Source organism: Dipodomys merriami, unplaced genomic scaffold (genome assembly GCF_024711535.1).
Source record: "Dipodomys merriami isolate MVZ:Mamm:240054 unplaced genomic scaffold, mDipMer1.0.p SCAF_151, whole genome shotgun sequence".
In the NCBI taxonomy this organism is placed as follows: Eukaryota; Metazoa; Chordata; class Mammalia; order Rodentia; family Heteromyidae; genus Dipodomys; species Dipodomys merriami.
In genome coordinates this window covers 2,361,029-2,389,000 of record NW_027202838.1, presented here as the reverse complement: position 1 = coordinate 2,389,000, position 27,972 = coordinate 2,361,029, and the positions used below count along the sequence as shown (strand labels likewise).

Here is a 27,972-nt window from a genome sequence, read left to right as displayed (position 1 = left end):
TGCTTTCAAATAAACCTGCTGATGGCTTCGAAAGCTCTCCTGCCGTGTGTGTGTGTGGGGGGGGGGGGGGTACGTGCGCGCATGCGTGAATGTATGTGCTGATCCTGGGGCTTGAACTCGGGGTCTGGGCTCTGTCACTGAGCTTCTTTGTTCAAGCTACTGCTCTACCACTTGAGCCGTAGCTCCCCTTCTGGCCTTTTGGTGGTTTATTGGCAATATAAGTCTCAACAGACTTTCCTGCCCAGGCTGGCTTTGAACTTCCATCCTCAGATCTCAGCCTCTTAAGTAGCTAGGATTACAAGTGTGAACCATCAGTGCCCGGGTTTTCTGCGTTTTATTCTTTAATCAGTGGAGAGACGAACCAGAGCCCCCTATACTGCATCAGCAAGCGAGGTCCTCACTGAAAACCCATTCTTTTCCCTCTTTCAGGAAAACAAGACACCAAATAAATAAGATGCCACTCATTCTTCCAAGTTCCATAGCGAGTAAGGGTATGGCCACCGTTTATCTCCACCCCACAGGGTACACGAAGGAAACCCCAGCTTGCTACAGTTGCCCCTCTGCCAGCTCTACCTTTCTCAATGAAAAGGATGCTGTCTAAACTTTGCTCTGTAGCCTGAAGTGCTTTGATGGTGGGGTAGGGGCGGCAGAGTAGCAGCTTGGCCAATTTGTTCTCTTTTTGAAAATCTGCAAAGCACACGAGCATTTTAAAGGTCCAGAGAAGCCCAGCAAGTCTTAAATGAATTTAACGTGTGTGTGTGTGTGTGTGTGTGTGCTGGTTCTAAGGCTTGAAACTCAGGGCCGGGGTGCTGAGTTCTTTTGCTCAAAGCTGGTGCTCTACCACTTTAGCCACATTTCTAGTTAAATCTTTTTTTTTTTTAGGTGTGGAAGCTCAGAATTATTGTGGCCAAGCATTCTGGAGTTCTGTGGCTTGAACTCAGGGCCTAAGCACTGTTCCTGAGCTTTTTGCTCAAGGCTAGCACTCTACCACTTGAGCCACGGTGCCACTTCCAGATTTTTCTGTTTGTGTGGTACTGAGGAATCGAACCTAGGGCTTCATGCATGCTAGGTAAGCACTCGACCACTAAGCCACATTCCCAACCCTTATTTCTGTCTTTTTTTTGCTGGTTAATTGGACATCAGAGTCTCCACAACTTTCTTCCTGGGCTGGCTGTAAACCCCGGTCCTCAGATCTCAGCTTCCTGAGTAGCTAGGATCACAGGCGTGAGCCACCATGGATAACAATGCTCTGGGCAGGAGGAAGGGTAATTACAGTCTCCAGCTGACCTGAAGTTCCTGAGAAGGATCTGAAATCCACAGACTGAGAGGTCAGCCACTGCCACCATCCCTATTCACTGATGGAGAGAAGCTGAGAGCCCAGGGTCCAGGGCCTTGGGGTCAGGTGGCTGGAGGAGAAGAAGGCACTGAATAAGGGTAGGACAAAGACTACAGGGCAGGCTGGTAGGTGGAGGACGGTGGACAAAGACTAGGTCAGATTGACCTTCCCAGGGCCTGGAAGAAAATAAGCAGAGGGAGAAGACCAGTAGGGCAGAGGAGGCCCTGGTCTTGACTTGGTAGAGTCTGTACTCTGCTCTCCTTATCTGCACAAAGATGAGATTTCAGCTCAGCCTGTTGAGAGTTCTCCATCCCACTAATGTGGCCCCTCAGTCCAGCTGTCACTAAGACTGGAGGAGTCAGAAGGTTGGGGGCCAATCCAGACCTGGCGCAGGCAGTGGGGGCGTGGCTACTGCCCCCTGAGCTGACCAATCTGGCATCCAGAGTGGTTCCAGGCTGGAATGGCTGCAAGGGACGGCCTCTCTGTCACTCACCTTTCTATTCTAAGGCCCAGAATGTGGAACTCCCCCCTCTCACTCCCAGGCTGATCTTCAGAAGATCCTGGAGTGACTTGAGTCATTGGACAGTCAACCTCAACTCTCTTAGAGCAGGGGTAAACTGAGGCTGAGAGGAAACTACAAGCTGGCACATAGACAGCCAAGCTGACAAGCTGGAGCTGGGGTTGTCGCCTCTTTGTCAGGTGCAGGGGTGACCTCAGAACGACCTGATTTGGGCAGCGAGAGGGGGCTGGGAGGAAAAAGCTCTTCTTGCTTGTTCCCTGGGACAACTGGATGAGCTCCCCCCAGAGGTGGTTTCCTGTGACCCCAGGCTCCCAAGTCTCCTTGGGTATGCTTATTCCCAGATTCCCCTGTACTCCCTGTCCCGCTGCTTCCTGAGAAGAAAACTGAGAGGCCCCACTGTCTTCTCTTTGGAAGGAAGTTGCATGGCCACAGGTGTCATGGCCTGCCTGCTAGGTGGCGAGGAAGGAGATTTCTGTTGGGGTAACAGAGGCCCGGGGGTAGGTAGATGGCGCATCAGCCCCGAGAACCCGGTACACCAGCTCCTCCTTCTCTTGTTGTAGTTGTCGCCTGATCCGTGTCTCTTCCTCCAGGGCCTGGTGGGCTAAAAGCAGATCTTCCGAGAGCTGCCTGTAGAGATAGACAAGTTCGGGGTTGTATACTGGGTATGAGGGATAGGAGAGGGTTCCCTAAAAAGTCTTCCTGAGATTTCTCCAGAATCCCTCCCCCTTTTTGCTTGGATGCCATTCACATTCTGGACCAAGCACTAACTCTTTCAGGTTAGCTAGCTTTTTTTTTTTTGGTCAGTCATGGGGCTTGAACTCTGGGCCTGGATGCTGTCTCTGAGCTTTTCAGCTCAAGGTGAGTGCTCTACAACTTGAGCCATAGAGCCACTTCTGGATTTCTGATGGTTAACTGGAGATATGAGTCTCATGGTTTTCCTGCCTGGACTGGCTTTAAACTGTGATCCTCAGATCTCAGCCTCCTGAGTAGCTAGGATTACAAGCGTGAGCCACCAGTGCCTGGCATTATGTTAGGTCTTAGAAAGGCCTGGTCCCTTCTGTTATCTCTGACCCTTCTGAGATACTCCCAGCTGGAGATTTTGGCAACAGAAGTGGGGCGTGGGGAGGAAGATCAGGGGTGGAGGTGGGGTTTGGAATGGCAGCTACCTTGACACCATTGCCTGGTTCCGAGCTCGGACGTGGAGATCTTCATTCTCTTGCTGCAGAGTGGTGATTTTTTCCTCTAACATCAGATTTTTTTCTTTCTGCAACAAACCAGCATGAGCTCAGAAAGCTATTCAACCCCCATGGCACAGTGTGTGCGACACCTCTCTTTTTATCTGTGGGCCCTGAACACAAAATTCCTCCTAGACTAGATGTTACATTTCATGGAGAATTCAGATAACCTAAAAAGAAAACTAAAGAGTTATTATGACTGCAAACTTTTCATTTTGTTATAGGAGAAAAAAATTTTTTTAAAGGTGTTGGTGGCTCCTGCCTGTAATCCTAGCTTACTCAAGAGGCTGAGATCTGAGGATTGTAATTCAAAGCCTCCCAGGGAAGAAAAAGCCTTCGGATTCTTATTTCCAGTTAACCAGCAAACAGCCAGAAGTGGAGCTGTGGCTCAAGTGGTAGGACATAAATCCTGAACAAAAAAAAGCCAAAGAAGAGCTTAAGGCCCTTAGTTTAAGCCCTAGTATCAGCACATACAGACACACAGACAGAGAGAGAGAGAGAGAGAGAGAGAGAGAGAGAGAGAGAGAGAGAGAGAGAGAGAGAGAGAGAGAGAGAGAGAGAGAGAGAGAGAGAGAGAGAGAGAGAGAGAGAGAGAGAGAGAGAGAGAGAGAGAGAGAACGCAAGTGGCTGGGAAGGTGGCTGAGTGGTAGAGCGCTTGCCTTGCATGCTCGAGGCCCTGGGTTCGATTCCTCAGCACCACATAAGCAAAAAGAAAAAAGCTGGAAGTGGTGCTGTGGCTCAAGTGGTAGAGCGCTAGCCTTGAGCTGAAGAGCTGAGGGACAGTGCCCAGGCCCAGAGTTCAGGCCCCACGACTGGACCCAAAAATAAATAAAGAAAGAAATAAAGAACACAAAACACAAAAAGCCAAAAACCGAACAACACACACACACACACACACACACACACACACACACACACACACACACACACACACACACACACACACACACACACACACACACACACACACACACACACACACACACACACACACACACACACCCCTTATGGGGAACATTGGAGATCGTTTGAAGTTCTGTGGCACACAACAGCAGAGCAGAAGACTCCATCCACAGTGACACAATCTGTTTGGATTCTACCCTTGGGTGCTGAGAACTTTGTTCTCCTGGAGACAAAGTCAGCAGATCCTCAGTGCCCTCAGCCCCCTATACCTGCTTGGTCTTTCAACCTCACCTCTTTCCTCAGTCTCTGCCTCTCATATGACAACTGCTAGCTGCCCCAGATTGGCGGGGTCAGGCCCCCTCCCTCAGCATGGCAGGAGCAGCCAAGGAAAGCTCTGGATCTAGATGACAAGGTGGCTTCTGACTGCCTGACCCACACCAGTCACAGATCAGCTCAGATGCTCTGCATGGCTCGGTTGGCAGTTTCAGGTTGCTGTGGACCCGGCTCAGGGCCACTCTACACACTTTACAAAGGAGATGCTCATCCCCCTCCCCAGGCCCTCCCCCCAGCCACTCACTCCCAGCCACAGACCACTGTTTCCATGAGCATCAGCCGCTTGTCCAGCTCATGAATCCGCTCATTCTTCATCTCGATGACAAAGTGCAAGCTCTCCACCTCTTGTTCCCAGAATGGGCTGGGGCTCCCATAATCCTAGACAGAGACACAGAGGGACCTCATAAGGCCGGCGGGTAGACAAAGGGCATGGCCATCCTTCCATAGTGTTATGCATACAAGTATGGGTGTTATCACTTAGTTTTTTTCATTCAAGAGTGGTGCTCTATTACTTGAGCCACAGCTCCACATATGGTTTTTTTTTTTTCTGGTTCATTTGGAGATAAGAGTCTCACCATCTCACAGATTTTTCCATTAAGTTGGTTTCAAATGAGATACTTAGCCTCCTGAGTAGCTGGGATTACAGGCGTGAGCCACCACACCCAGTTACTATGCTTTATTGTCTCAGATCCAAAGTTCTTTGGGTAGGCCCTGGCATCATCACAGTGAAGACTCTGTAGTTCAGCTGCTTAGTCCAAGCTAAGCGGTAGGTTTGCTATTTGTGCTTAGTTTCTGTCTGAACCAATAGAAGCTGTGACTATTCCTAGCTCACATGCCTCTCTCTGAGCCGTATCTACTCCTTTACCCCCTCCCCCTCCAACAGAACGAGGACCATCTTGCTTCTAAGCCCCTGGGAAGGCCAGAATAACAGGTAGAAGCCTGGACTTCAAGGAAGACTTGACTTCCCAGGATCTTCAAGGAGGATAGGCCTGCAGGTTTATTCAACCCCCTACCTGGATGTACTTCTTATAGTCCCGGCTTAGAATGGACTCCTCTACCCTCTTCATCTTGGCCTGAAAGGCCTCCAGCTGTGAGGTTAGTCTGGCTATGGTGTCCTGGAGAAGGAGACAGGAGGAGGGAAGTGGCCAGAGCCTGGTTCATCAAGGTGGACAGCATGACATCCCACGGAAAATCACATTTCAGTGCATCTGGTCTACCCTACACAACCATTCAGGTTTGCCCTCACTTCAACCAGCGTCAAACATCCCAACCCTACCTCTGAAAGTCCCCTAGACCCCTAGGAGGATGGGATCTTGGTGCGCAAAGGCCAGTGTTAGCCTGGTATTCAAAGCCCTTCCATGCCAGACCCCGTGAACTTCGCCAGTGTCTGCTGCTAACAGCGGCCAAACAGGTCACTGCCTAAATGCAAGGTGCATGGTTTTGTTTTGTCTTCTTTTTTGTTTGTTTGTTTACTGCTGGTACTGGGGTTTGATTTCAGGGCCCTCCGTGCTTGCCCCTTAGCTTTTGGACTCCATGGTAGTGCTCTACCCCTTGAACCACACTAACATTTCTGACTTTCCTGGCTAATTGAAAATAAGTCTTATGGACTTTTCTACTCAGGATGGCTGGCTTTGAATAGTAATCCTCAGATCTTAGCCTCCTGAGTAGCCAAGATTATTGGCGTGAACCTCCAGAGCCCAGCCTTCACCAGGCTTTTTTTTGTCAGTTGTGGGGCCTGAACTCTGGGCCTGGGTGCTGTCCCCCAACTCTTCAGCTCAAGGCTAGCGCTCTACCACTTGAGCCACGCACCACTTCTGGCTTTTTCTGCTTATGTGGTACTGAGGAATCGAACCCAGGGCCTCATGCATGCAAGGCATGCCACCTTCCCAACCCCTCCACCATGCTTTTTGTACAAAGTACATTCATCTCCTCAGCAGACGCTGCCTGTCCTGAGATTTCTAATCCATCTGTCAAGCCCCAGTTCTGATCCCCACCTTGTTCCAATTCTCTGCTGAGTAGGCTCATTGAGTTGTCACTCATGGGGCTTGAACTGTGGGCTTGGGCGCTGTCCTTCAGCTCTTCAGCTCAAGGCGAACGCTTTACCACTTGAGCCACAGTGGCACTTCCGGTTTTCTCATGGTTTATTGGAGATAAGAGTCTCACAGGCTACTTTTCTGCCCAGGCTGGCTTTGAACCACTCAGATCTCAGCCTCCTGAGTAGCTAGGATTTCAGGCGTGAGCCACCGGTGCCCAGCTGCATCTGCTTTTATGCTTTCACAAAGCACTGGGCATCTACCAGCAGTCCTTGGGTCTGTAGGCCAACCTGATGGCAAAGCTCATGTCCTTACAAGCTAACATGAGGTCCCCACGGCCAGGGGTTTGAACACATGGAAGGCCCCTCATTCCCCAAGGCCATCAGCTTTACCTGGATTCCCTTCCATTCTTCCCTACCCACACCGGACACGGCTATGGCCCAGCCTTTCTCACCTGAAGGGCAGCTTTGGCCTCCTGGAAGGAGTGGGTAAAGGCTTCTTTCTCCTTCTCATAGGAGGCCCGGAGGACTGTAGGGGAAAGGAGACCTCCATAAGCTCAGGTTCTTTTCCTCCCAAGCCTTCTGGAAAGTCCCCTAAGGACTAGAAAAGGATCCCTAAGGGCCAGGAGTCAGGCACAGTCATATCTACCTTTTGATCTCCTAGGCTTGTTTTAGGAGCTGTGCCAAAAAAAATATCCCAAGCATTAGCTTAGTGTGGTGGCACATGCCTGCAATCCCAGCTATACAGCAGGTGGAGATGGGAGAATCAAGGTTCAAGATAAGGGAAAAAAAAAAAAAGGTGAAGCCTCCATTTCTAGCAATAAGCCTGATGTGGTGGTTGAGGTCTGTTATCCCAGATATTTAGGAGATGGAGGTAGAAAGATCATAATCCAAAGCCAGCCAGGGAATAAGTGTTACTTTATCTGAAAAACAACAACAAAACAGTACCTGAAAGTGAGAGGACTGAGTTCAATCTGTAGTACTGGAAGCACGTGCGCATGTGCACACACACACACAGACACACACACACACACAGACATACACACACACACAGACACACACACAAAAGCTTATGGAGCCAGGCACTGGTATAGTCCTAGCCACTCAGATGGCTGAGATCTGAGGGTTGTGGTTTAAAGCAAGCCCAGGCAGGAAAGTACGTGAAACTCTTTATTTCCAATTAACCAGCAAGACTGGAAGTGGTACTGTGGCTTAAGTGGTTGAGTGCTAGCCTTGAGCAAAAAAAGGTAAGGGACAGTGTTCAGGCCCTGAGTTCAAGCTCCAGGACCTACACACACACACACACACACACACACACACACACACACACACACACACACACACACACACACACACACACACACACACACACACACACACACACACACACACACACACACACACACACACACACACACACACACACACACTACAACAACAAAACAAAGTTGGCAGAGTGAAGAGATTTATCCTTGCTGGTGATAGGCAGTAGCCACTCTGGAAAATGATTCAGTTGTTTGTTTATTTATTTACTTTTTGCTTGGTCTTGGGGCTTGAACTCTGGGCCTGGGTACTGTCCCTGAGCTCTTCAGCTCAAGGTGAGCACTCTACCACTTGAGCCACAGCGCCACTTCTGGTTTTCTGGTGGTTCACTGGAGATCAGAGTTTCACGGACTTTCCTGCCTGCTGGCTGGCTTTGAACCACAATCCTTCAACTCTCAGCCTCCTGAGTAGCTAGGATTACAGGCGTGAGCCACCAGCACCCGGTGATTCAGTTGTTTTTTAAGAAGATACCCATGCCATATTACATGAGTTATTCTCTGCTATGTGTTTTTCCTAGAGAAATGAACATTAATGTCCACACACAAACTTGTACATTACAAACTAGAATAGCTCTATTCCTAATCACCTCAAGCTGGGAACCCTTCCAAGGAACTGCACTAAGCAAGTGAGTAAATACACAGCAATGAGAAACAATCCATCACTGCGCTAGGCAACAACTTGAATCTCAGATGCATCACGTGAGAAAAAGAAGCCAATATAAAAAGTCATATTTATGAGCCAGGTGCTGGTGGCTCAAGCCTGTCATTCAACCTACTCAGGAGTCTGAGATCCAGAGGATCATGGTAAGAAGCCAGCCTTGGCAGAAAAGTTTGTGAGGTTCCATCTCCAAAATGACCAGCAAAATGTCAATCTGGAGACATAGCTCAAGCTGTAGAGCATCAGCCAAAATAAGCAGCAAAAATTTGGGGACACAGTCAACTGTTTTAGATCCTGATTGCAAGGATGGCTGACTATATAAATAATGCTGTACATAGAAAATCAATTTCCTGGTGGCATAATTGAACCATAGAAAATAAAAACAAAACCTAGAAAAGGTAACAAAGGTTATTCCAAGCTATGATTTCATTCATCTATTCCACACACACACTTCTGGTGTGTGTGTGTGTGTGTGTGTGTGTGTGTGTGTGTGTGTGTGTGAGTGTGTGTGTGTGTGTGTGTGTGTGTGTGTGTGTGTGTGTGTGGTTCATTGGAGGTAAGAGTCTCATGAACTTTCTTGCCTGGGCTGGCTTCAAACCTTGATCCTCAGATCTCAGCCTCCTAAGTAGCTAGGATAACAGGCGTGAGCCACCAGCACCAGGCTGATCAGCAGTTTTCAACAGGATGTATTAGTAATTAAAATACAGTCCTTCAAGGTCCCAGTAAGGATTTCAGTTCTATTTCAAAATGTTTTGTGCTCATGTGGCAATATGTTTCAAGAGTCTTCTAATAGTTCAGACCTCTGTTCTAATTACTCAGTTTCAGGGAATTGATCTCATGTGAAATACAATGCTATTCACAGTAGCTAAAATGTAAACATTTAGACTCACAGGACTCAAGGACTGAGGTGTGGCTTAGAAGGCTTGCCTTTATTAGCATGCTTGTGGCCACATACTTGGAAACAAGTTTGATACAATTTAAAAGAATAGAACAGCATGTTAATCCTTTTCATTGCCTGTTGGAAATCTATACAAAATGATCATAAGCACATTTGTGGGTTTATTTGTTTATTTCTTTGGTTTTGTCCCTGAGCTTATTTTGCTCAAAGCCAGTTAGAGTTCTACCACTTGAGCCACAGCACCACTTAGGGCTTTTTCTGAGTAGTTTCTTGGAGATAAGAGTTTCAAGGACTTTCCTGCCCTGGCTGGCTTTCAGCTGCCATCCTCAGATCTCAGCCTCCAGAGTAGCTAGGATTACAGGTGTGAGCCACCAGCATGGGCCACAAGTGTGTTTTTAGAAAAGTGATTTCTGAGGAAAGATCAACCAAATGATGAGGAGGAAAAATCAATATAGCATTTTTCAAGGTTGATTTCAATATTATCTCTATCTATCATCTATTTATCATCTGTGTATCATCTCTCTATCCCATCCCCAAAGAAGCTATACAAACTCCCAACAAGCTTGTTAAAAAAAGATGCTTAACAACTGAGTCATTAGAGAACTGCAAATCAAAACCACAAAGGAGCAGGTGTGGTGGTTCACACCTATGAGGCTAGGAGGGTCAAGAGTTCAAAGCCAAACCCAGACAGGGTGGCTCATTTCTGTAATTCTTGCTGCTCAGGAGGCTAAGCTCTGGAGAATTAAGTTTCAAAGCCAACTGGAGAAGATGGACTAGGAAGATGGCTCAGTGGTAGAGTGCTAGACTAGCATGCATAAGGCCCTGGGTTCAATTCCTCAGTACCACATAAGCAGAAAAAGCAGGAAGTGGCACTGTGGCTCAAGTGGTAGAGTGCTAGCCTTGAGCTGAAGAGCTGAGGGATAGCGCCCAGGCCGAGTTCAGGCCCCACGACCATCAATAACAACAACAACAACAAAAGCCAGCTGGGACAGAAAAGGTCTCTAGACTCGATCTCCAATTAACCAGCAAAATGCTAGACTCCAGGAGTGGACCAAGTGGTCGAGCACCTGCCTCTCAAGTATAAGGTCTTGAGCTCAAACTCAAGTATTTTAAGAAGGAGGGGAAGAAAGAGGAAGAGGTACAGCCACAGTGCCATTTTGATTTTTGAGTGGTTAATTGGAGATTAGAGTCTCATGAAGACTTTTCTGCCCAGGCTAGCTTTGAACACAAACCTCAGATCTCAGCCTCCTGAGTAGCTAGGATTACAGCCTTGAGCCACTGTGCCCAGTAGTGATACATCTTTTGAATTTACCTGGTGGGATCTTTCAAATTGTTTGTTTTTAAGACATGATGGATGGCTGGGAATGTGGCTTAGTGGTAGAGTGCTTGCCTAGTATGCATGAAGCTCTGGGTTCAATTCCTTAGTACCCCGTAAACAGAAAAGGCCAGAAGTGGCTCTGTGGCTCAAGTGGTAGAGTGCTAACCTTGAGCAAAAGCTCAGTGACAGTGCCCAGGCCCTGAGTTCAAGCCCCAGGACTGGCACACACACACACAAAGTAATGGAGAAAATATACTTAATTAATTAATTAATTAATTAATTTGTTGTTTTGGGGGCTTGAACTCTGGGCCTGGGCGCTGTCCCTGAGCTCTTCAGCTCAAGGCAAGTATTCTACCACTTGAGCCACAGGGCCACTTCCAGCTTTCCGGTAGTTCATTGGAGATAAGAGTCTCATGGACTTTCCTGCCCAGGCTGGATTTGAACTGTGATCCTCAGATCTCAGCCTCCAGAGCAGCTAGGATTACAGGTGTGAGCCACCAGTGCCTAGCATACTTAAAATTTTGAATTATAGTATAAATTCAAATTATAGCAGATTTCCTGTTTCTAAGATCATATCTAAATTTCTGAAATTATAAATGCACTCTCTGGGGAACAACAATGCCCCCCCCCAAAAAAAACCTCTTTCTAATAAGATGAAGCAAATCATGCCGTCACCCAGTGACACACACCTGTAATCCCAGCATTCAGGAGGCTGAAGCGGGAGGAATGCAGGTTCAAGACAGCTTGGGCTATAGCACAAGACCATGTAATTCTTTCCTTCTCTCTTTCTCTCCTCTGCTCTCCTTCCTTCCTTCCTTCCTTCCTTCCTTCCTTCCTTCCTTCCTTCCTTCCTTCCTTCCTTCCTTCCTTCCTACAGTCAATACTCCAAAGGAAAATTCTATCATCCTTTTAGAGCCAAGGACTCTGTACATTCACTCCAGGTTTGGCAAAGCTGACTGCTTGTAGGAGGGTCACAGGATAGCCCAGGTGACCAGGTAACCACAGCAGGTAGCACAGGAGGCGGGGCCTCCCCGGGAGAGGGCTCTACCCTTACCTTGCAGGGCTTCTTCATGCTTTTCCTCCAGGGCACTTCGCTGCTCATCCAGCCTCTCTTGAAGCTCAAGCTCCCTCTCCTTCTCCACCTAGGGGCAAAGCATCCAGAGTAGGAGTAAGACTTAGGAGATTTGCACAGCACCTGGCAGCCATTGTGTCACACCCCACCTGATACAGAGCTTGATGATCAATGCCTTCCCCCCCGCCCCCCATCCTCCTTCAATGAGGAAAGATGGCCAGAGAGAGAGGAAGACTTCAGTCGAGGCAGACTGATTCACTGGAAATAAGAGTCTCACAGCCGGGTACAAGGGCTCATGCCTGTCATCCTAGCGACTCAGGAGGCTGAGATCTGAGGATCACAGTCAAAGCCAGCCCAGGCAGGAAAGTCCTTGAGACTCTTATCCCCAATTAACCACCAGAGAACTGGAAGGGGCGCTGTGGCTAAAGTGGTATACAGTACTATCCTTGACCTGAAGAGCTCAGGGACAGTGCCCAGGCCCTGAGTTCAAGCCCCAGGACTGGCACCAATAAATAAATAAATAAATAAATAAATAAATAAATAAATAAATAAATAAATAAATAAACGAATTCAATTCTTCTTGGAAAAAGGGGTTAGTGATGCTTACAGCAAAATTCAAAGTCGGGTCTCCTCTGGAATTCTCAAAGGAAAGTAGCTGGCCAGGGATTGCGGGGCCTTTACCTGTTGAGCCCATTTCGTCTTCTCTTCTTCATGCCGCTGGAGAATTCTGGCTATGTCTGCCTCATGCTGTTGGACTTCCTCAGACACACACAGCTGGACAGTTGTGGCTGGAGAGAAGAATGTAAAAACAGGCACTGGTAGCACATGTCTGGATTCCTAGCTATTCAGGAGGCTGAGATTTGAGGCTCATGGGTCAAAGCCTGGGCAGAAAAATCTTATCTCCAATTAACTAGCAAAAAGCTGTGGAAAAGCAAAGCAAGAATATGACGAGGCCCTGAGTTTAAGCCACAGCGTTGGTGTGCATACGCACCCAAATATACCTATGATGCATACTTTAGGGCCACAGAAGGTCTATGAATACCTCTTATCCTCCCCTGACCTTTGCCATCTCCCAGCTGAAGTCAGGAGCTGCCTGTGTCCAAAAAGGACACCACTTCTGGAAGTATATCCTTGGCTTAGAGAAACTTCAAGTTGGACCCTAGGGATGGAGACTAAAGGAGTCTATGACATGCCCAGCTGTATGCCGCAAGAGCTGCTAGTGTGTGACACTGGGGGTAATAATTGCACCACTGAGATTATGCAATCAATCAGAAAATAATAGTAACTAAAACCAGATAATGACTCAGGTGCTGGAGGCTCATGCTTGTAATCCTAGCCTCTCAGAAGGCTGAGATCTGACCATCAAAGTTTGAAGACAGCCCAGACAGTAAAGTCTGTGGGACTCTTAGCTCCAATAACTACCAAAAAGTCAGAGGTGTAGCTTAAGTGATAGAGCAACACAGAAATGAGCAGAAAAGCTGGTCACCAGAGGCTCATGCCTGTAATCCTAGCTACTCAGGAGGCTGAGATCTGAGGATCACAGTTCAAAGCCAGCTTGGACAGGAAAGTCTATGAGACTCTTATCTCCAATGAACCACCAGAAAACCAGACGTGGTGCTGTGGCTCAAGTGGTAGAACACTAGAATTGAGCTCAGGAACAGCACCCAGGCCCACAGTTCAAGCTCCACGACCAACAAAAAAACAAAAACAAAACAAAAAAAGAAATGAGCAGAAAAGGCCAATAAGAGCATGAGGCCAGGGCTGGGAATATGGCTTAGTGGTAGAGTGCTTGCCTACTATACATGAAGCCCCAGGTTCGATTCCTCAGTACCACATACACATAAAAAGCTGGAAGTGGCCCTGTGGCTCAAGTGGTAGAGCACTTGCTTTAAAGAAGCCCAGGCCCTGAGTTCAAGCCCCAGGACTGGTAAGAAAAAAAAATGCACAAGGCCCTGAGTTTAAGCATCAGTAGGTACCAGCACATGCACATCCATAAAAGTACTTAGGACCTTACTAAAAATAATACAGATTCCTCACTCCCACTCATGGAGTGATCAGTGATGGGTCCCTAGGATCTTGGTCTCTAGCAGATGGGTGAGCCTCACAATTCTGGCTCAGTTTGTTCATCTCTTCTATCACCCATGGCCTCTTGGCTGTAACAGAACACCTGAGGGGCGGGGTGTTCATTCTATCATAAGGTAGTGCCAGGGGTGGGCAAGCAGCCAACACACAACCATTCTTTTGAGATTGGGCTACATTTGCTCTATCTGCTGCTCCAGTCTTGAGGCTCTTGTACTCAGCTCAGGGACAGCTAGAACAAAGCTCCATTTTTCTTCTCCAGTAGGGCACCAGAGTCTTGGAGAAAACCATTGTATTTTGTTTGTTGGTTCGTTTTATTTTTGTTTTCAGTTGTGGGGCTTGAACTCAGGGCCTGGATTGCTGTCCCTGAGCTTTTTAGTTCAAGGCTAGTACTTGACCACTTTGAGCTACAGATCCACTTCCAGTTTTCTGGTAGTTAATTGGAGGTAAGAGTCTCATGGACTTTCCTACCTGGGCTGGTATCGAACCATGATCCTCACATCTTGGCCTTCTAAGTAGCTAGAATTACAGGCATGAGCCACTGGTGCTCCGGTCTTTATCATCATCATCATCATCATCATCATCATCATCATCTTTATTATTACCATCAGTCCTGGGGCTTAAACTCAGGGCCAGAACACTGTCCCTTTGTTTTTGTGCTCAAGGCTAATACTCTACCGCTTTGAGCTATAGCTCCATTTCCAACTTTTTGAAGTTCATTGGAGACAAGAGTCTTACAGACTTTCCTGCCCTGGCTGGCTTTGAACCATGATCCTCAGATCTCAGCTTCCTGGGTAGCTAGGATTACAAGTGTGTCTGCAACTTGGCTTTCATGAGCTCTCTCTCTCTCTCTCTTTTGTCAGTCCTAGAATTGGAACTCAGGGCCTGAGCGGTGTCCTTGAACTTCTTTTGCTCAAGGCTAGCACTCTACCACATGAGCCACAGCACCACTTCCAGCTTTTTCTGTGCATGTGGTGCTGAGGAATTGAACCCAGGACTTCATGCATGCTGGGCAAGCACTCTACCACGAAGCTACATTCCCAGCCTTTTCATGAGCTCTGTAAGTAGCACTATCAATGTTGTTCATTATGGGATGGGTCCTGCGGTCGGTGGGAGCATCTGAGGGGCTGGCTACACACTCACCCGCATCCTTGTGAAGGGGACTCAGTTCCTGTGGCTCTGGGTGGGGTGGCCGGCTGGCTTCTTGGTGCCTCTGGAAGAAAAGAGACATCCATGAGGTGAGGGTTCAAAGGTGATGGGAGGCCCTGCCGGGGCCCATGTGCCTCTGCCATTGGCTGACGTGATCCCTAGTGGCCTGGGAACATGTCTGGAGCAGGAGTTCGAGGCCAGCTCCCTGCAGCCTGCTCCCAGCTTCCATCCATGGATTCCCCTTGCCCCTCTCTTCCTTCTCCTTAGACGTGTCTGGACCTTCTGCATCCAAACCCCCTAATTCAGTCACCACGCCTCGTTCCGGGCCTGTGGCTACCCCAGCTTCTAGCCAAGTTCCCTTCAGTGTCATAGGGTACTGAGGCAGCTCAAGCTAGAACTTTCTGGGCTTGAACTCTGTCACAGGGTGGCTTCTGTTTAATGACAGGAAACTGGGATCCAGCTTGCACCAGAAACTCCTTCCTACACAAACATCTGAGGAAATGTGAATATATTCAGCTTAAAGATGAAGGGGGGAAAGCTGGGTGCAGTGGCTCACGCCTGTAATCTCAGCTACTCAGGAGGCCGACAGCTGAGGATTACAGTTCCAAGCCAGCTGTGAGATTCTGATCTCCAATGAACCACACACCAGAAAACTGGAAGGGGCACCATGACTCCAAGCGGTAAGAGCACTAGCCTTGAGCACAAAAGAGCAGCGCCCAGGCCCTGAGTTCAAGTCCCACAACCACCACCACTGCCAACAACAAAAGTCTTCTGGAATAATCTGCTCTTCCCCTGCCTCAGTGCTAGGACCAGAGCCTGGCATGTGTGAAGGAATCTCAGAGCCTCTGGTACCCCCAAATTTTCTCAGTGGCTGGGAGGGAGGAGAGGGGAGGCGGTTAAGCCAGCTCCTCTACCTTGGACTGGAAGAAGGAGGGAGATAAATGCAGATACTTGTCTCTGGCCCACATGGGACCTGTTGAATCTGGGTAATGTTTTCAGAGGAGCCAGAAGACCTGCATTCCAGCCTCAACCCTTCCCCTCCCCCCCTCACCCCGTTTCCTGCCCTGTGAGGTGTCAGTAGGAATCTAGTCATTTTACTAGATGATTCCAAAAAGGTTTTGAGCTCCTCTCAGAAAGCACTGTGAGGCCCTCTGGTTATTACAAGTGAGGAAACTGAGGCACTAAGAGGTTTCAGACATGATTTACAAGCCAGGCGCTGCTGGGCTCACTCCTGTGATGCTAGCTACTCAGAGGAGGCTGAGATCTGAGGATCATGATTTGAGGCCAGCCTGGACAGGAAAAGTCTGTGAGCCTTTGATCTCCAATGAACCAACAAAAAAAATACTGGAAGTGGTGGTGTGGCTCAAGTGGCAGCATGCTAGCCTTGAGCATAAAAAGCTCAGGGAGAGCTGGGCGCTGGTGGCTTACGCCTGTAATCCTAGCTGCTCAGGAGGCTGAAGTCTGAGGATCGCGGTTCAAAGCCAGCCTGGGCAGGAAAGTCCATGAGACTCTTTTCCAATAAAAACCACTAGAAAACCAGAAGTGGCACTGTGGCTCAAGGGTAGAGCGCTCACCTTGAGCTGAAGAGCGCAGGGACAGCACCCAAGGCCAGAGTTCAAGACCCACGACTGACAAAAAAAAAAAAAAAAAAAAGCTCAGGAGAGTACTTAGGCTGGGCACTGAGTTACTGGCATAAAAAACAAAAACAAAAAAAGACATGGTCACAGTTGGGCATGACTACATACAGTTTTAATCCTGACACTTGGGAGGCTGAGACAGGAGGATCACATGTTTAAGGCAAGCTTCAGCTACACAGCAAGACCCTATCTCAAATAATCAAAGTTTTTGTTGTTGTTGTTGTTGTTTCTTGGGGTTTGAACTCTGCGCCTGGGCAGTGTCCCTCAGCTCTTCAGTTCAACGCTAACTCTCTACCACTTGAACCACAGTGCCAATTCCAGCTTTTTCTGCTTATGTGGTGCTGAGGAATCGAACCCAGGGCCTCATGCATGTGAGGCAAGCACTCTACCACTGAGCCACCTTCCCAGCCCCAATGTTTGTGTGTGTGTGTGTGTGTGTGTGTGTGTGTGTGTGTGTGTGTGTGTGTGTGTGTGTGTGTGTGTGTGTGTGTGTGTGTGTGTGAAAGCATATAAAGGGCTAGGCATTGAAGGCTCCACCTAGCTACTCAGGAGGCTGAGATCTGAGGACTGGAGTTCAAAGCCAGCCTGGGCAGGAAAGTCTGCAAGATTCTTACCTCCAATTATCTTCCAAACCAAAACCAAACCAAACCAAAAAGCTGAAATTGGAGCTGTAGCTCAAAGGGTAGAGTGCTAACCTTGAGGCCAAGAAGCTGAGAGACAGTGCCCAGGCCCTGAGTTTGAACTCAGGACCCAGGACTGGCCAAAAACAAAAACAAAAACCACAGGGTGGGGTGGGGCCGGGCGGGGCATCCGGACTGAGCCCTGAAGAGGGTTTGCAGCTTCCTGAGTCACCGGAAATTTAAAAAAACGAGTAAGCTGAAGAGCTGGCAGGCAGCCAGGCCTGAGAAACCTGGGTCCAGCTTTTCCATGTGACTTGAGGTAAAGTCATTTTCCTTCTCTGAATCTCAGTTTCCCCATCTGTGAAGTGGGAGATCTCCTCTGAGCCCCTGCATAATAATCCTGAGGCTCATCGATCAGTTTCAGTTGGAGAATTCTGGAAGGTGTCAAGACCCAGATGTTTAAACAAACAAACAAACAAACAAAAAACACAGAACCAAGTACGTGTGGCTCACGCCTGTCTTCCTAGCTACTTGGAAGGCTGAGATCTGAGAATCATGGTTCAAAGCCAGCCTGGGCAGGAAAGTCTGTGAGACTCTTATCTCGAATGAAACAGCAAAATAGAAGCTGGAAGTGGAGGTATGGTGCAAGTGGCAGAGCACCAGTTTTGAGAAGAACACACACACACACACACACACACACACACACACACACACACACACACACACACACAGAGTCATGGATAAACTAGAAAAGCTCAGATTGGGTTTGATGAGAACCTCAGAACATGCTCACATGCTTTTTGGTTTTTTTTTTTTTTTTTGTCAGTCATGGGGCTTGAACTCTGGGCCTGGGTGCTGTCCCTCAGCTCTTCAGCTCAAGGCTAGCACCCTACCACTCGAGCCACAACGCCACTTCTGGTTTTCTGGTAGTTAATTGGAGATAAGAATTTCATGTGTTCATTGCAGCCCTGTTCACAATAGCCAAGATACGGAAACAACCCAGATGCCCCACGACAGAGGAATGGATCCAAAAAGTGTAGTACCTACATACAATGGAATATTATGCAGCCATTAAAAAGGACAAAATAACGGCATTCGCAGGGAAATGGATGGACCTAGAGCAAATCATTTTGAGCAAGGTAAGCCAAGAGCAGAGAGACAAATGGCACATGATTTCCCTAATATGTGGATGTTAAATCCAACATGCAAGGAGATATGACAAAGTAAACAGGACTCAAGAAACAAAGGATTGAGGCTGGGAATATGGCTTAGTGGTAGAGTGCTTGCCTAGCATGCATAAAGCCCTGGGTTCAATTCCTCAGCACCATATACACAGAAAGGCTGGAAGAAGTGGTGCTGTGGCTCAAATGATAGAGCACTCGCCTTGAGCTGAAGAGCTAAGGGACAGTGCCTAGGCCCAGAGTTCAAGCCCCACAACCGACAATAATCAATCAATCAATCAATATATCTCACAGTCTTATGAAACAAGCGAATGAAGCAGAAACAAGGCGGAGAGAAGCCGTCCAGCAGTTCTTTACCTTGGGAATCTTTCTAGAATGAAAGTGGGGATGGGGAGGACAGAGGGTTCTGAAGAAGCCTCAGCCTTTCATGCAGACTCCAGACCTGATCCTTCTTCCAAGACATGACTGTTTGTGGGTCTTCAAGGCTGGTGTGTATTTTGGAGGTGCTTGACCAGTCATTCTTGTTTCAATTAAGGAACTGAATGAAGTATCGAAGGGCCCTGGAGCATTCACCCCACTCCTCCTTTGTCTGACAAGCCCAAACAATTCTACCCACTCATCTTGGCTGAGGAAAAGTTTACTGAAAACCCCCAGAGGCAAATCGATTTCCAATATCACCTCTTCCTTTCTAGATAAAATATCAGAAGGTCAAACTGAGTACAATGGCTTCTGCCTGTAATCCCGGCTATTCAGGAAGCAGGGATCTGGAGGATTTGAGGCCAGTGAGGGCAAATAGGGAGACCCCATCTCTACTAAAAAGCTAGCATGTCATTGCTAACCTGTCATCCCAACGATCAGGGAAACAAACATAAATAGGAGGATCGCAGTCCAGGCTGGTCTCCCCACACTTATTGGAAAGAAAATAACTAAAGCAAAGGGGAAAAAAAGGACGGGAGATGTGACTCAAGTGGTAAAGCACCTTCCTGGCCAGGGCAAAGGATCTGAGTTCAAACCCCAGGTTATCAGACTAAAATACCAGAGGCAGAGATAGACTGGAGGTGTCAAATGCCGCCAAGAAGCAAGTCCTGAGAAACACACAGATTCCCAGCAGGGCATGGAGCAATTTCTTTCCATTTCCCTTAGGCATGGACACACCAGATTCACCCCCCTAGAGGCTGGGCCTGCGGGCCTGGGGTGACCGCGGTCTGCAGGCATTCAGGTACACTCTGTGCAGAAGGTGACCCGTCAATGTCTGGACTTGGCCTGGGCGGGGCCTCAGCACCCAGAGGGTCACAACTGACCAATCACAGCCCAGGTCCCATTGGTTGAGGGAGAAGCAGGAAGGAGATAGGGGTGGAGGCCCAAAGAAGGAGACTTTGGGGGGAGGAGGGGTAAAAGGGGAAAGGGGTGGGGGTGGGGCAGGAAGAAAGACAGGGCCTTGTGCCTTCTGGCTGTGGTTGAGAACATGTTTAGCATTCATACCTAAGAGACACGGAGGATTATAAGAGGACCGGAAATACAGGCCTCGACTTCCCTAATCTGGAAGATGGGTAGAACTGGTTTGGCCTAAGGAAGGTCTGAATTTGATTCGATCGCACCCTCTACGAATGCATGACACAATCTAGGGTCACCCTGGGGTCTGCCCAATGGGGAGAACCACGGTTCTCTGAACACCTGCACTCCACCCTTCCCCCAGCACAATGGGGGGCGGATGTGGTCTCTGGGGCTCCTATTTTTGAGCATCAGGCAAGCAGGCAGCCATCCACTGATGGATGAAAGGTACCTGGGACAGGGTGGGGGGCGAGGAGGACCATTTTCCTCAAACATCCTACCCCAGGTACATCTGCCCAGCCAGTCCACGCACAGAGCCCCAGGCCTCCAGAGCAAGGCTCACTGCTTAGATGTTGGGCTTGCCAATATGACTTTCCACTCTTTCTTTTTCTGTCCATCATGGGGCTTGAACTCTGGGCCTGGGCACTGTCCCAGAACTCTTCAGCTCAAGGCAAACGCTCTACCACTTGAACCACAGCGCCACTTCTGGTTTTCTGGTGGTTCATTGGAGATAAGAGTCTCATGGACTTTCCTGCCTAGGCTGGCTTTGAACTGGGATCCTCAGATCTCAGCCTGCTGAGTAGCTAGGATTACAGGCGTGAGCCACTGGTGCCCGGCTTTCTCTCTCTCTCTCTCTCTCTCTCCTTCTTTCTTATGACAGTACTAGGGGTGGAATTCAGGACTTGATCATTGTTCCTCAGCTGTATTGCTCAAAACTGTCTCTCTACCCTTTGAGCTACAGCTCTACTGTCCAACTTTTTTGCTGGTTACTTGGAGATTAGGGTCTCATGAAACCCTGGGAGATCATGGCTATCATCCTGGCTACTCAGGAGGCTGAGATGTGAGGATGGCTATTTGAAGACAGTCCCAGCAGGAAAATCTGTGAGACTCTTTATCTGCAATTAACCACCAAAAAGCGGGAAGTCCCAGTGTGCTCAAGTGGTAGAGCACTAGCCTGGAGTACAAAACCTCTAGTAATGGTGTACACACACACACACACACACACACACACACACACACACACACACACACACACACACACACACACACACACACACACACACACACACACACACACACACACACACAGAGCATTGCATGGGCTTTCTGTCCGGGCTGGCTTGTGAACTGCGATCCTCAGGTCTCAGCCTCCTGAGGCTCCTATTTTCGTCTTTGTCAGAGCTTGCCTGTCCCAGTTCTGGAGAGAGCTCCAGAGCTGGCAAAAGCACTAAACACCATCTCTGCATTTGTGTTAGCCAGCAGGCAGAGGGACTCCAAAGGAGCTGGGCGGAAAAATAGTATCAGTCCAGTGGAGGACGGTGGCTTAGTGGTAGAGTGCTTGCCTAGCATGCATGAAGCCCTGGGTTCGATTCCTCAATACCACATACACAGAAAAAGCTGAGAATGGCACTATGGCTCAACTGGTAGAGCAGGGACAGTGCCTAGGCCCTGAGTTCAAGCCCCAGGACTGGCAAAAAAGAAAAAGAAAACAATGTCAGTGGCTGAGCATTCAGAATGGAGTAGGCCCTGGCTTGTCACTCACTTGCTGTGTGACTTTGGGTGAGTATCCTCCCCTCTCTGGGCTTCTGTTTCTTCTTCTCCACAGCAAGACATTGGGCAATGGGAAATCTAAGAGCCCTTTGGGTTTTGCAATGCTGTGGACAGGGAAGGAGGAAACGAGGATGAGATCACCTCGCTCTCTCATTCTCCCTCTATTCGGTCATGCTGGTTTGCCAGAGGCCGGACAGGCTCAGCTGTTAACTCCCCTCACGGTGAAGGCTTGGGTAAAGGGCCTGGAAGGAAGGATCTTGCTTTGAAAGGTCGAGGGGGAGGATCCTGGGCCGGAAGTAAGTGCCACAGCTTTGGGCAAAAGGGACAACAATGTCCAGGCCCTGAGTTCAAGCCCCAGGACCAGCACAAAACAAACACCAAATGAAACAAAATAGATCTCCATCCACCAAGACAGAAAGCCATTCTGTAGAATATCCACATGCAAAGAAGCGATTTCCATGGGTAGCTAAGTGTACACACAGTCATGGGGGAAAGTAGCCAAGTAGGGTGGCTTGTAGATTCATTGCTCCTACCTCAGTTTCTCTGATCTCCTGGCTTTCTTCCCCCTTCTTCTAAAGATGCCAACCATTGGCTTAGGGATCATCAAAATATATAGGATTGCATGCTGCGGTGGCTCACACCTGTCATCCTAGCTACTCAGGAGGCTGAGATCTGAGGATGGCTGTTCAAAGTCAGCCTGGGAAGGAAAGTCCATGAGACTTTTGGCCAGTCCTGGGACTTGAACTCAGGGCTTGGGCACTGTCCCTAAGCTTTTTGCTCAAGGCTAGCACTCTACTACTTGAGCCACGATGCCTCTTCCAGCTTTTTCTGTGTATGTGGTACTGAGGAATTGAACCCAAGGCTTCATGCATGCTAGGCAAGCACTCTACCACTGAGCCTCTTTCCCAGCCCTCCGTGAGACTCTTATTTCCAATGAATCACCCAAAAGCTAGCATGGTACAGCGGCTCAAGTGGTAAAGCATTAGCCTTGAGCAAAAAAAAAAAAAAGGCTCAGGGACATTGCCCAAGGCCTAAGCTCAAGCCTCAGGACTGGCAAAAAGAAAAGAAAAGAAAAAAGTCATCTGACCTTAGTTGGATCTCCATCCACAACTAGAAACTCACCCTCCACCATCCCTGCCTCCTTGGTTCTGTTCTGGCTAATGCTGCCTTCTGGAACAACAGAGTTCAAGGCTCAGGTAGGCAAGACTGTAACGCCCATCTGTTCGCACAAGGACATGGCTGTCCATCATCTCTATGTCCCCGTGGCTTTCCCTTGGCCATCCATCCGGGCAGTGAGGTCTACTGCCACCTGCTACTCAGGCTCTACCAGCCTTTACAACCTCGATGCATCCAGTAATAAGCTCTGCACAACTCTTGGACACAGGTGTTTATATGCACAGGCTGGGTGAGGTAGCTTACACCTGTAATCCCAGCTTACTTAGGGAAGCAGGGTTATCAAGAGAATCCTGGTTCTAGGCTAACTTGGGCTGAAAGTTAGTGAGACATCCTCTCAGCCCTTCTCACCCCCTCAACTGGCAAGCTGAGTGTGGTGGCACAGGTCTGTAGGCCCGGCTAACTTAGGATGTGAAGGTAGGAGGATTGAGGTCTGAGGCTAGCCCTCAGGTAAACACTCAAAACCCTATCTGAAAAAAATAAAGTTAGCCGGGTGCCAGTGGCTCACACCTGTAATCCTAGCTACTCAGGAGGCTGAGATCTGAGGATCCCAGTTCAAAGCCAGCCTGGGCAGAAAAGTCTGTGGGACTCTTATTACCAATAAACCACCAGAAAACTGGAAGTGGTGCTGTGGCTCAAGTGGTAGAGCACTAGCCTTGAGCTGAAGAGCTCAGGGACAATGCCCAGGCCCAGAGTTCACGCCCCACGACCAATCAAAAAATCAAAACAAAACAAATCGCAGTATGGCCCACAGCACAGGAACAGACAACAAACACAACACACAGAGACACAAAGAAGTCAAGCCAGCTCCAAGGTCACAGTTTCAAGGTCACACTTCTAGCTATGATGAAATTCAGTTGAAAGGGAACTTGCACTCAAGCCCAGAGCCTGGTCATGGTCGAGGCAGAAATGTGTGCCGAGTGAATAAAAGAATCCGTACACTCAGAACACACTGAACTAGGAGAGCCTGTGGGATTCCTAATTCTAGTGAACCAGCAAAAAGCAAGATGTGGAGGCGTGGCTCAAGTGGTAGAGCACTAGCCTAGAGTGGAAAAGCTAAGGGACAGCACCCAGGCCCTGAGTTCAAGCCACAGGACTGGCACAAGAATCAATACACTCAGATTAAGGCCTGTGTCCTTAAGATGGGTTTTGTTTAAGATAGGTACCGTGTGCGCATGAGTAGGCAGGCCTCCTTCACTACCAGCTTCCTCCCTCTGCCTGGCCTGACAGCTGGAGCTATACAGGAATGGCCCCAGTAGTAATGATTCCCACTCAGCCTCCACCTATCTGGCCTCCTCTGGCCTCCTCTGGGGTGTGGCCACGCTAGCACTGTGGAGAAGGACTTAGAAACCAGGTCTGGGTGGCTCATGCCTGTAATCCCAGCTACTCAGGAGGCTGAGATCTGAGGATCCTGGTTCAAAGCCAGCCTGGACAAGAGTTCTTTATGTCCAATTAATCAGCAAAAAACAGAAGTGTAGGTGTGGTTGAAGTGGGAGAGCACCAACCTTGGGTAAAAAAGCCAAGTGAGAATACCTGGTTCTGAGTTGAAGAGCAAGTACTGGGACACGTGCACGCACACGTGTATACACGTGTACACACACACGCACACGCACACACACACACACACATTTAGACAAGAGGCAGCCTAGAAGGTGAACACAGATGCTCAGGGTAACAAGAGCACAAGCCACTGAGCCCAGCAAGCCCTGGCTGTTTGTTCTGAGATAACTAGGGTAAAGGCCTTTGTGCCAAAGGGCTTTGTATCCATGAAGAAGAAACACTGGAGTTGGGTGCAGTGATGCATGCCTATCATCCCAGCTACTCTGGAGGAGGTAGAAATGAAGATTTCAAGTTGGAGGCCAGCCTAAGCAAAGTTAGTGAGACACTATGGCAGGGTATAAAAAGGAAACAACAGCAAACAACCAAAAAAAGCGAGGCCTGGGGGATGTGGCTCAAGAGGTTAGCACCCTTGCTTGACATGATTGAGATCCTGAGTTCAAATGCCCAGGCCCACCGAAAAAAGAAAAGAAGAGAAATTTGAAAAAAGAAAGAAAAGAAAAAGAAAAAGAAAGCCAGGCACCAGTGGCTCACACCTGTCATCCTAGCTACTCAGGAGGCTGAGATCTGAGGATGACAGTTCAAAGCCAGCCTGGGCAGGAAAGTCCAATGAACTACCAGAAAACCAGAAATGGAACTGTGGTTCAAGTGGTAGAGACAGCATCCAGGCCTTGAGTTCGAAGCCTCCCAACTACCAACAACGAACAAACAGTTTCGTGTTTTTTTTTAACCACTGGAACTTTTCTCCCTGGACTAAAATCAGTCAGGGAAAAGGGGGCGCACCGACCCCCCCAGTCTGGAGCCTGTGTTGAGCCCCCCCTCCTCCCCTCTCCCCAGTAGGCAGAAAACTTTTTCCTTTTGCAAAAGCCAAGCTTGGGGGGGGGTGGAGAAAGCGGGGAGAGAGGAGACTGATTAGGGGCTGTGTGCTTGAATGGAGCTGAGGTTGGGGGGGGGGTGAGGGGCTAGGCAGACTGTAGAGGGAGGAAAGGCTGACCCTTGGGGACCTTCTCCCCCACTTGTCTTGGCTCCTAGTGGTCACGCAGCACATTAGGTTCTGCGGGTGGGGAGGTTGTAGCTCCAGGCTCTGACCTTTCATTGGGGCCGGATCAGAAGTCAAGGGGTAGAAGATCCCGGTGCAGGAAACCTGAGCAGAGTCCCTTGGGCCCTACTAACCCAGCTCTGAGGCCCCTTCCGGGGTGCAGTGGGGGGCAGGAAGGGAAGAGAGGGCGGCTGAAGGCCTTGATCTCCTCCCCCTTGGCCTCTCCTAACTACCCCCAAGGGCAGCCCACAGGCCTGCCCAGTAGGGCCTAGAACCCAAGCTGGGGAGTTGGGGGGGGTGCACGGGGATGGGGGTGGGTGGGAGGAGGGTGCAGGGAGGGGGGGCGGTGGTCACACTTCCTAACAAGTCCCAAAGTCAATGCCAAAGCAGCAAAGGTAGCCGGGCCACCGTCTGAAGTTGGAGGGGGGGGGTGACCCTAAGACATGATTATAGACCCTAAGAGAAGCCAAACAAGCCAGTGTCTGGTCCTGAGCACCCCCACCCCCCTCCGTGCCCCCCAAGAGCCAAAGCCTGGCCCAGGGCACCTGCCAAGGAGCAGGAGGAGGGCAGAGCCCAGCCGAGACGGCAGGAGTCAGCTACAGATCCCGGCCTGGGCGCCCCAAGCGTGAACTCAGCCTGGGGGTGGGGTGGGATGGGGGGGACCCCTCCTCCTCTGTCCCCCCCTCCCCGGCTGTGTCTCCCCAGCCAACCAGAGGGAATCCAGGGGTACCACCCTCCCCCCCCAGCCCACCCCAGCACCCGCTCTTTGCTCCAAGCAAACTTCTCCCGCCCCCTCCCCACGCGCACCCCGCGTTTTGCCTTGTTTACCTTTTTGGGGGGGTGACAGCAGTTCAGTGTGCTGTGTCCGCTGCCCATCCTCCTCTGCCTGGGCTGGGAGAGGTGGGGGTGGGGGGGAACTCCAGGGGTTCCCCAGAAATCGCTGTGGTCCGGGCGCCCCCCCCACCCCTCCTCGCCGCCGCGCCCCCCTCCCCTCCGCGCACCCCTCCGGGCTGGGGCGCCCGCGGGACCCTGAAACTGAACCTGGAAGCTGCAGCCCGGAGCCCGAGCCCGGGCGGCCGCCGCCGGCCGTAAATACCCGCAGAGCCGCGCCGCCGCCTCGGGGACGCCCGCCGGGGCCCCAGGCCCTGAACTACAGACTTCCTGCAGCAGCGCACGCCTGCAGACCAGAAAGAGGCCAACTGTGCATTTGGGAGCCTGTCAGGAGGCTGAGATCTGAGGATCAGGGTTGAGGGGAGAGGATGGTGGGGGGGAGATGGGGCTCAAGTGGTAGAGCACCAGCCTTGGGTGAAAATGAACTCCAGGACAGAGTCCAGGCCCCGAGTTCAAGTCCCACACCCCACCCACCCTCCCCACCACATACAATTCCTTTTTTTTTTTTTTTAAGTTGGTATACATGCAGATAATGCCATTTGCCTGTGGAAGGGTTGTTTCTGACCTTGGTTGGGTTTTTTTTTTTTAAATTAATGATTTTGTTTCTTTTTCTTTTCTTTTGTTGGTCGGTGCTGGGGCCTGAACTCGGGGCCTGGGCGCTGTCCTTCAGCTCTTCAGCTCATGGCTAGCGCTCTACCACTTGAGCCACAGCGCCACTTCTGGTTTTCTGGTGGTTTATTGGAGATAAGAGTCTCACAGGCTCTCCTGCCCGTGCTGGCTTTGAATCATGATCCTCAGATCTCAGCCTCCCAAGCAGCTAGGATGACAGGCATGAGCCACCAGCGCCAGCAATATTTCTTGTTTCCTTTTCTTGCCATATTCTTACAAAGAAGGCATATTTCCTCTGTTGTATGTGTGAGGATAAGGACCTCAAAGATACAAAGTGATCTTTCTCTGTCTCTGTCTCTCTCTCTCTGGTCCTGGGGCTTGAACTCAGGGCCTGAGCACTGTCCCTGAGCTTTTTTGCTCAAGGCTAGTGCCCTACCACTTGAGCCACAGCTCCACTTTGGGCCTCTTGGTGGTTCATTGGAGATTAAGAGTCACAAAGACTTTCCTGTCCAGGTTGGCTCAAATCATAACCTTCAGATCTCAGCTTCCTGAGTAGCTAGCATGACAGGGGTGAGATGCCAATGCTGGGCTGTCTCTGATATTTGAAAGATTTTGCTTTTTCTTCTTCTGGTCAAATCCTTGCTATGGCTCAAGTGGTAGAGCACTTGCCTTGAGCTGAAGAGCTGAGGGACAATGTCCAGGCCCAAAGTTCAAGGCCAAAGTTCAAGACCGACCTAAATAAATAAATAAATGGAGAGAGGGAGAGAGAGAGAGAGGGAGAGAGAGAGAAGGGTCTAAGGAGGATGGGATTGGGTCTGGGCGGACTTCCTGGAGGAATCACTAAAAGCTAAAACACATTCATGCCAGAGGAATTCCAGAATCTCAGATTGGGATGGAATTGGGGGCCTGGCTTCTGTTTGGGTCACTGAGATGATTTGACTAATACAAACGCCCTGGGGGTCATTTCCTTTTAGGGATTAGGCAACCGATTTCCAGCAATGGGGAAAGAAATCACTACCTGTCTGTCTGTCTCTAAGCGGAAGCAGAGCATCTGGGCGGGGTAATTGTGAGAGTAATTGTAAGATGATCAAGTGTGACTCAGGGGAGGGAAGGGTAGGAAGTTAGGCTCTGAGGAATTTGTGTTGTGTCCTGGCTGTGTACAAAGGAGAAAATAAAATGGATGAGGAGGCTCTGTGGGGAAAAAACTGGAAAGAATTACGCAGAGATTATCTGTCACGAGAAAACAATAATTTCCTCATGCACAAAAAAGTTTTGCATAGCAGAGCGCCAGTGGCTCACGCCTGTAAT

At 49.5% G+C, this 27,972-nt stretch overlaps 1 protein-coding gene across 1 annotated transcript; it reads right to left on the bottom strand.

The window, feature by feature from the left end:
- Nucleotides 1–315: 315 nt before the first annotated feature.
- On the bottom strand, nucleotides 316–26,188 carry Ccdc69 (coiled-coil domain containing 69). The gene is made up of 9 exons (XM_070022681.1): nucleotides 25,993–26,188; nucleotides 14,850–14,919; nucleotides 12,309–12,415; nucleotides 11,610–11,697; nucleotides 6,815–6,888; nucleotides 5,341–5,442; nucleotides 4,586–4,705; nucleotides 3,023–3,120; nucleotides 316–2,483 (listed from the first exon to the last, which is right to left on the bottom strand). The coding sequence occupies exons 1-9, from the start codon at nucleotides 26,038–26,040 to the stop codon at nucleotides 2,306–2,308; spliced, it is 885 nt and encodes a 294-aa protein (XP_069878782.1). The 5' UTR covers nucleotides 26,041–26,188; the 3' UTR covers nucleotides 316–2,305.
- Nucleotides 26,189–27,972: the final 1,784 nt, after the last annotated feature.

Excerpts from the sequence above, each read along its gene's own strand:
- Ccdc69 (XM_070022681.1), bottom strand. The coding sequence starts at position 26,040 with ATGGGCAGCGGACACAGCACACTGAACTGCTGTCACCCCCCCAAAAAG. Across the intron at positions 3,121-4,585 it reads TGATGCTCATGGAAACAGTG|AAAGAAAAAAATCTGATGTT; the intron begins GTCTGTGGCTGG and ends GGTTTGTTGCAG. Across the intron at positions 2,484-3,022 it reads AACCAGGCAATGGTGTCAAG|GCAGCTCTCGGAAGATCTGC; the intron begins GTAGCTGCCATT and ends CTATCTCTACAG.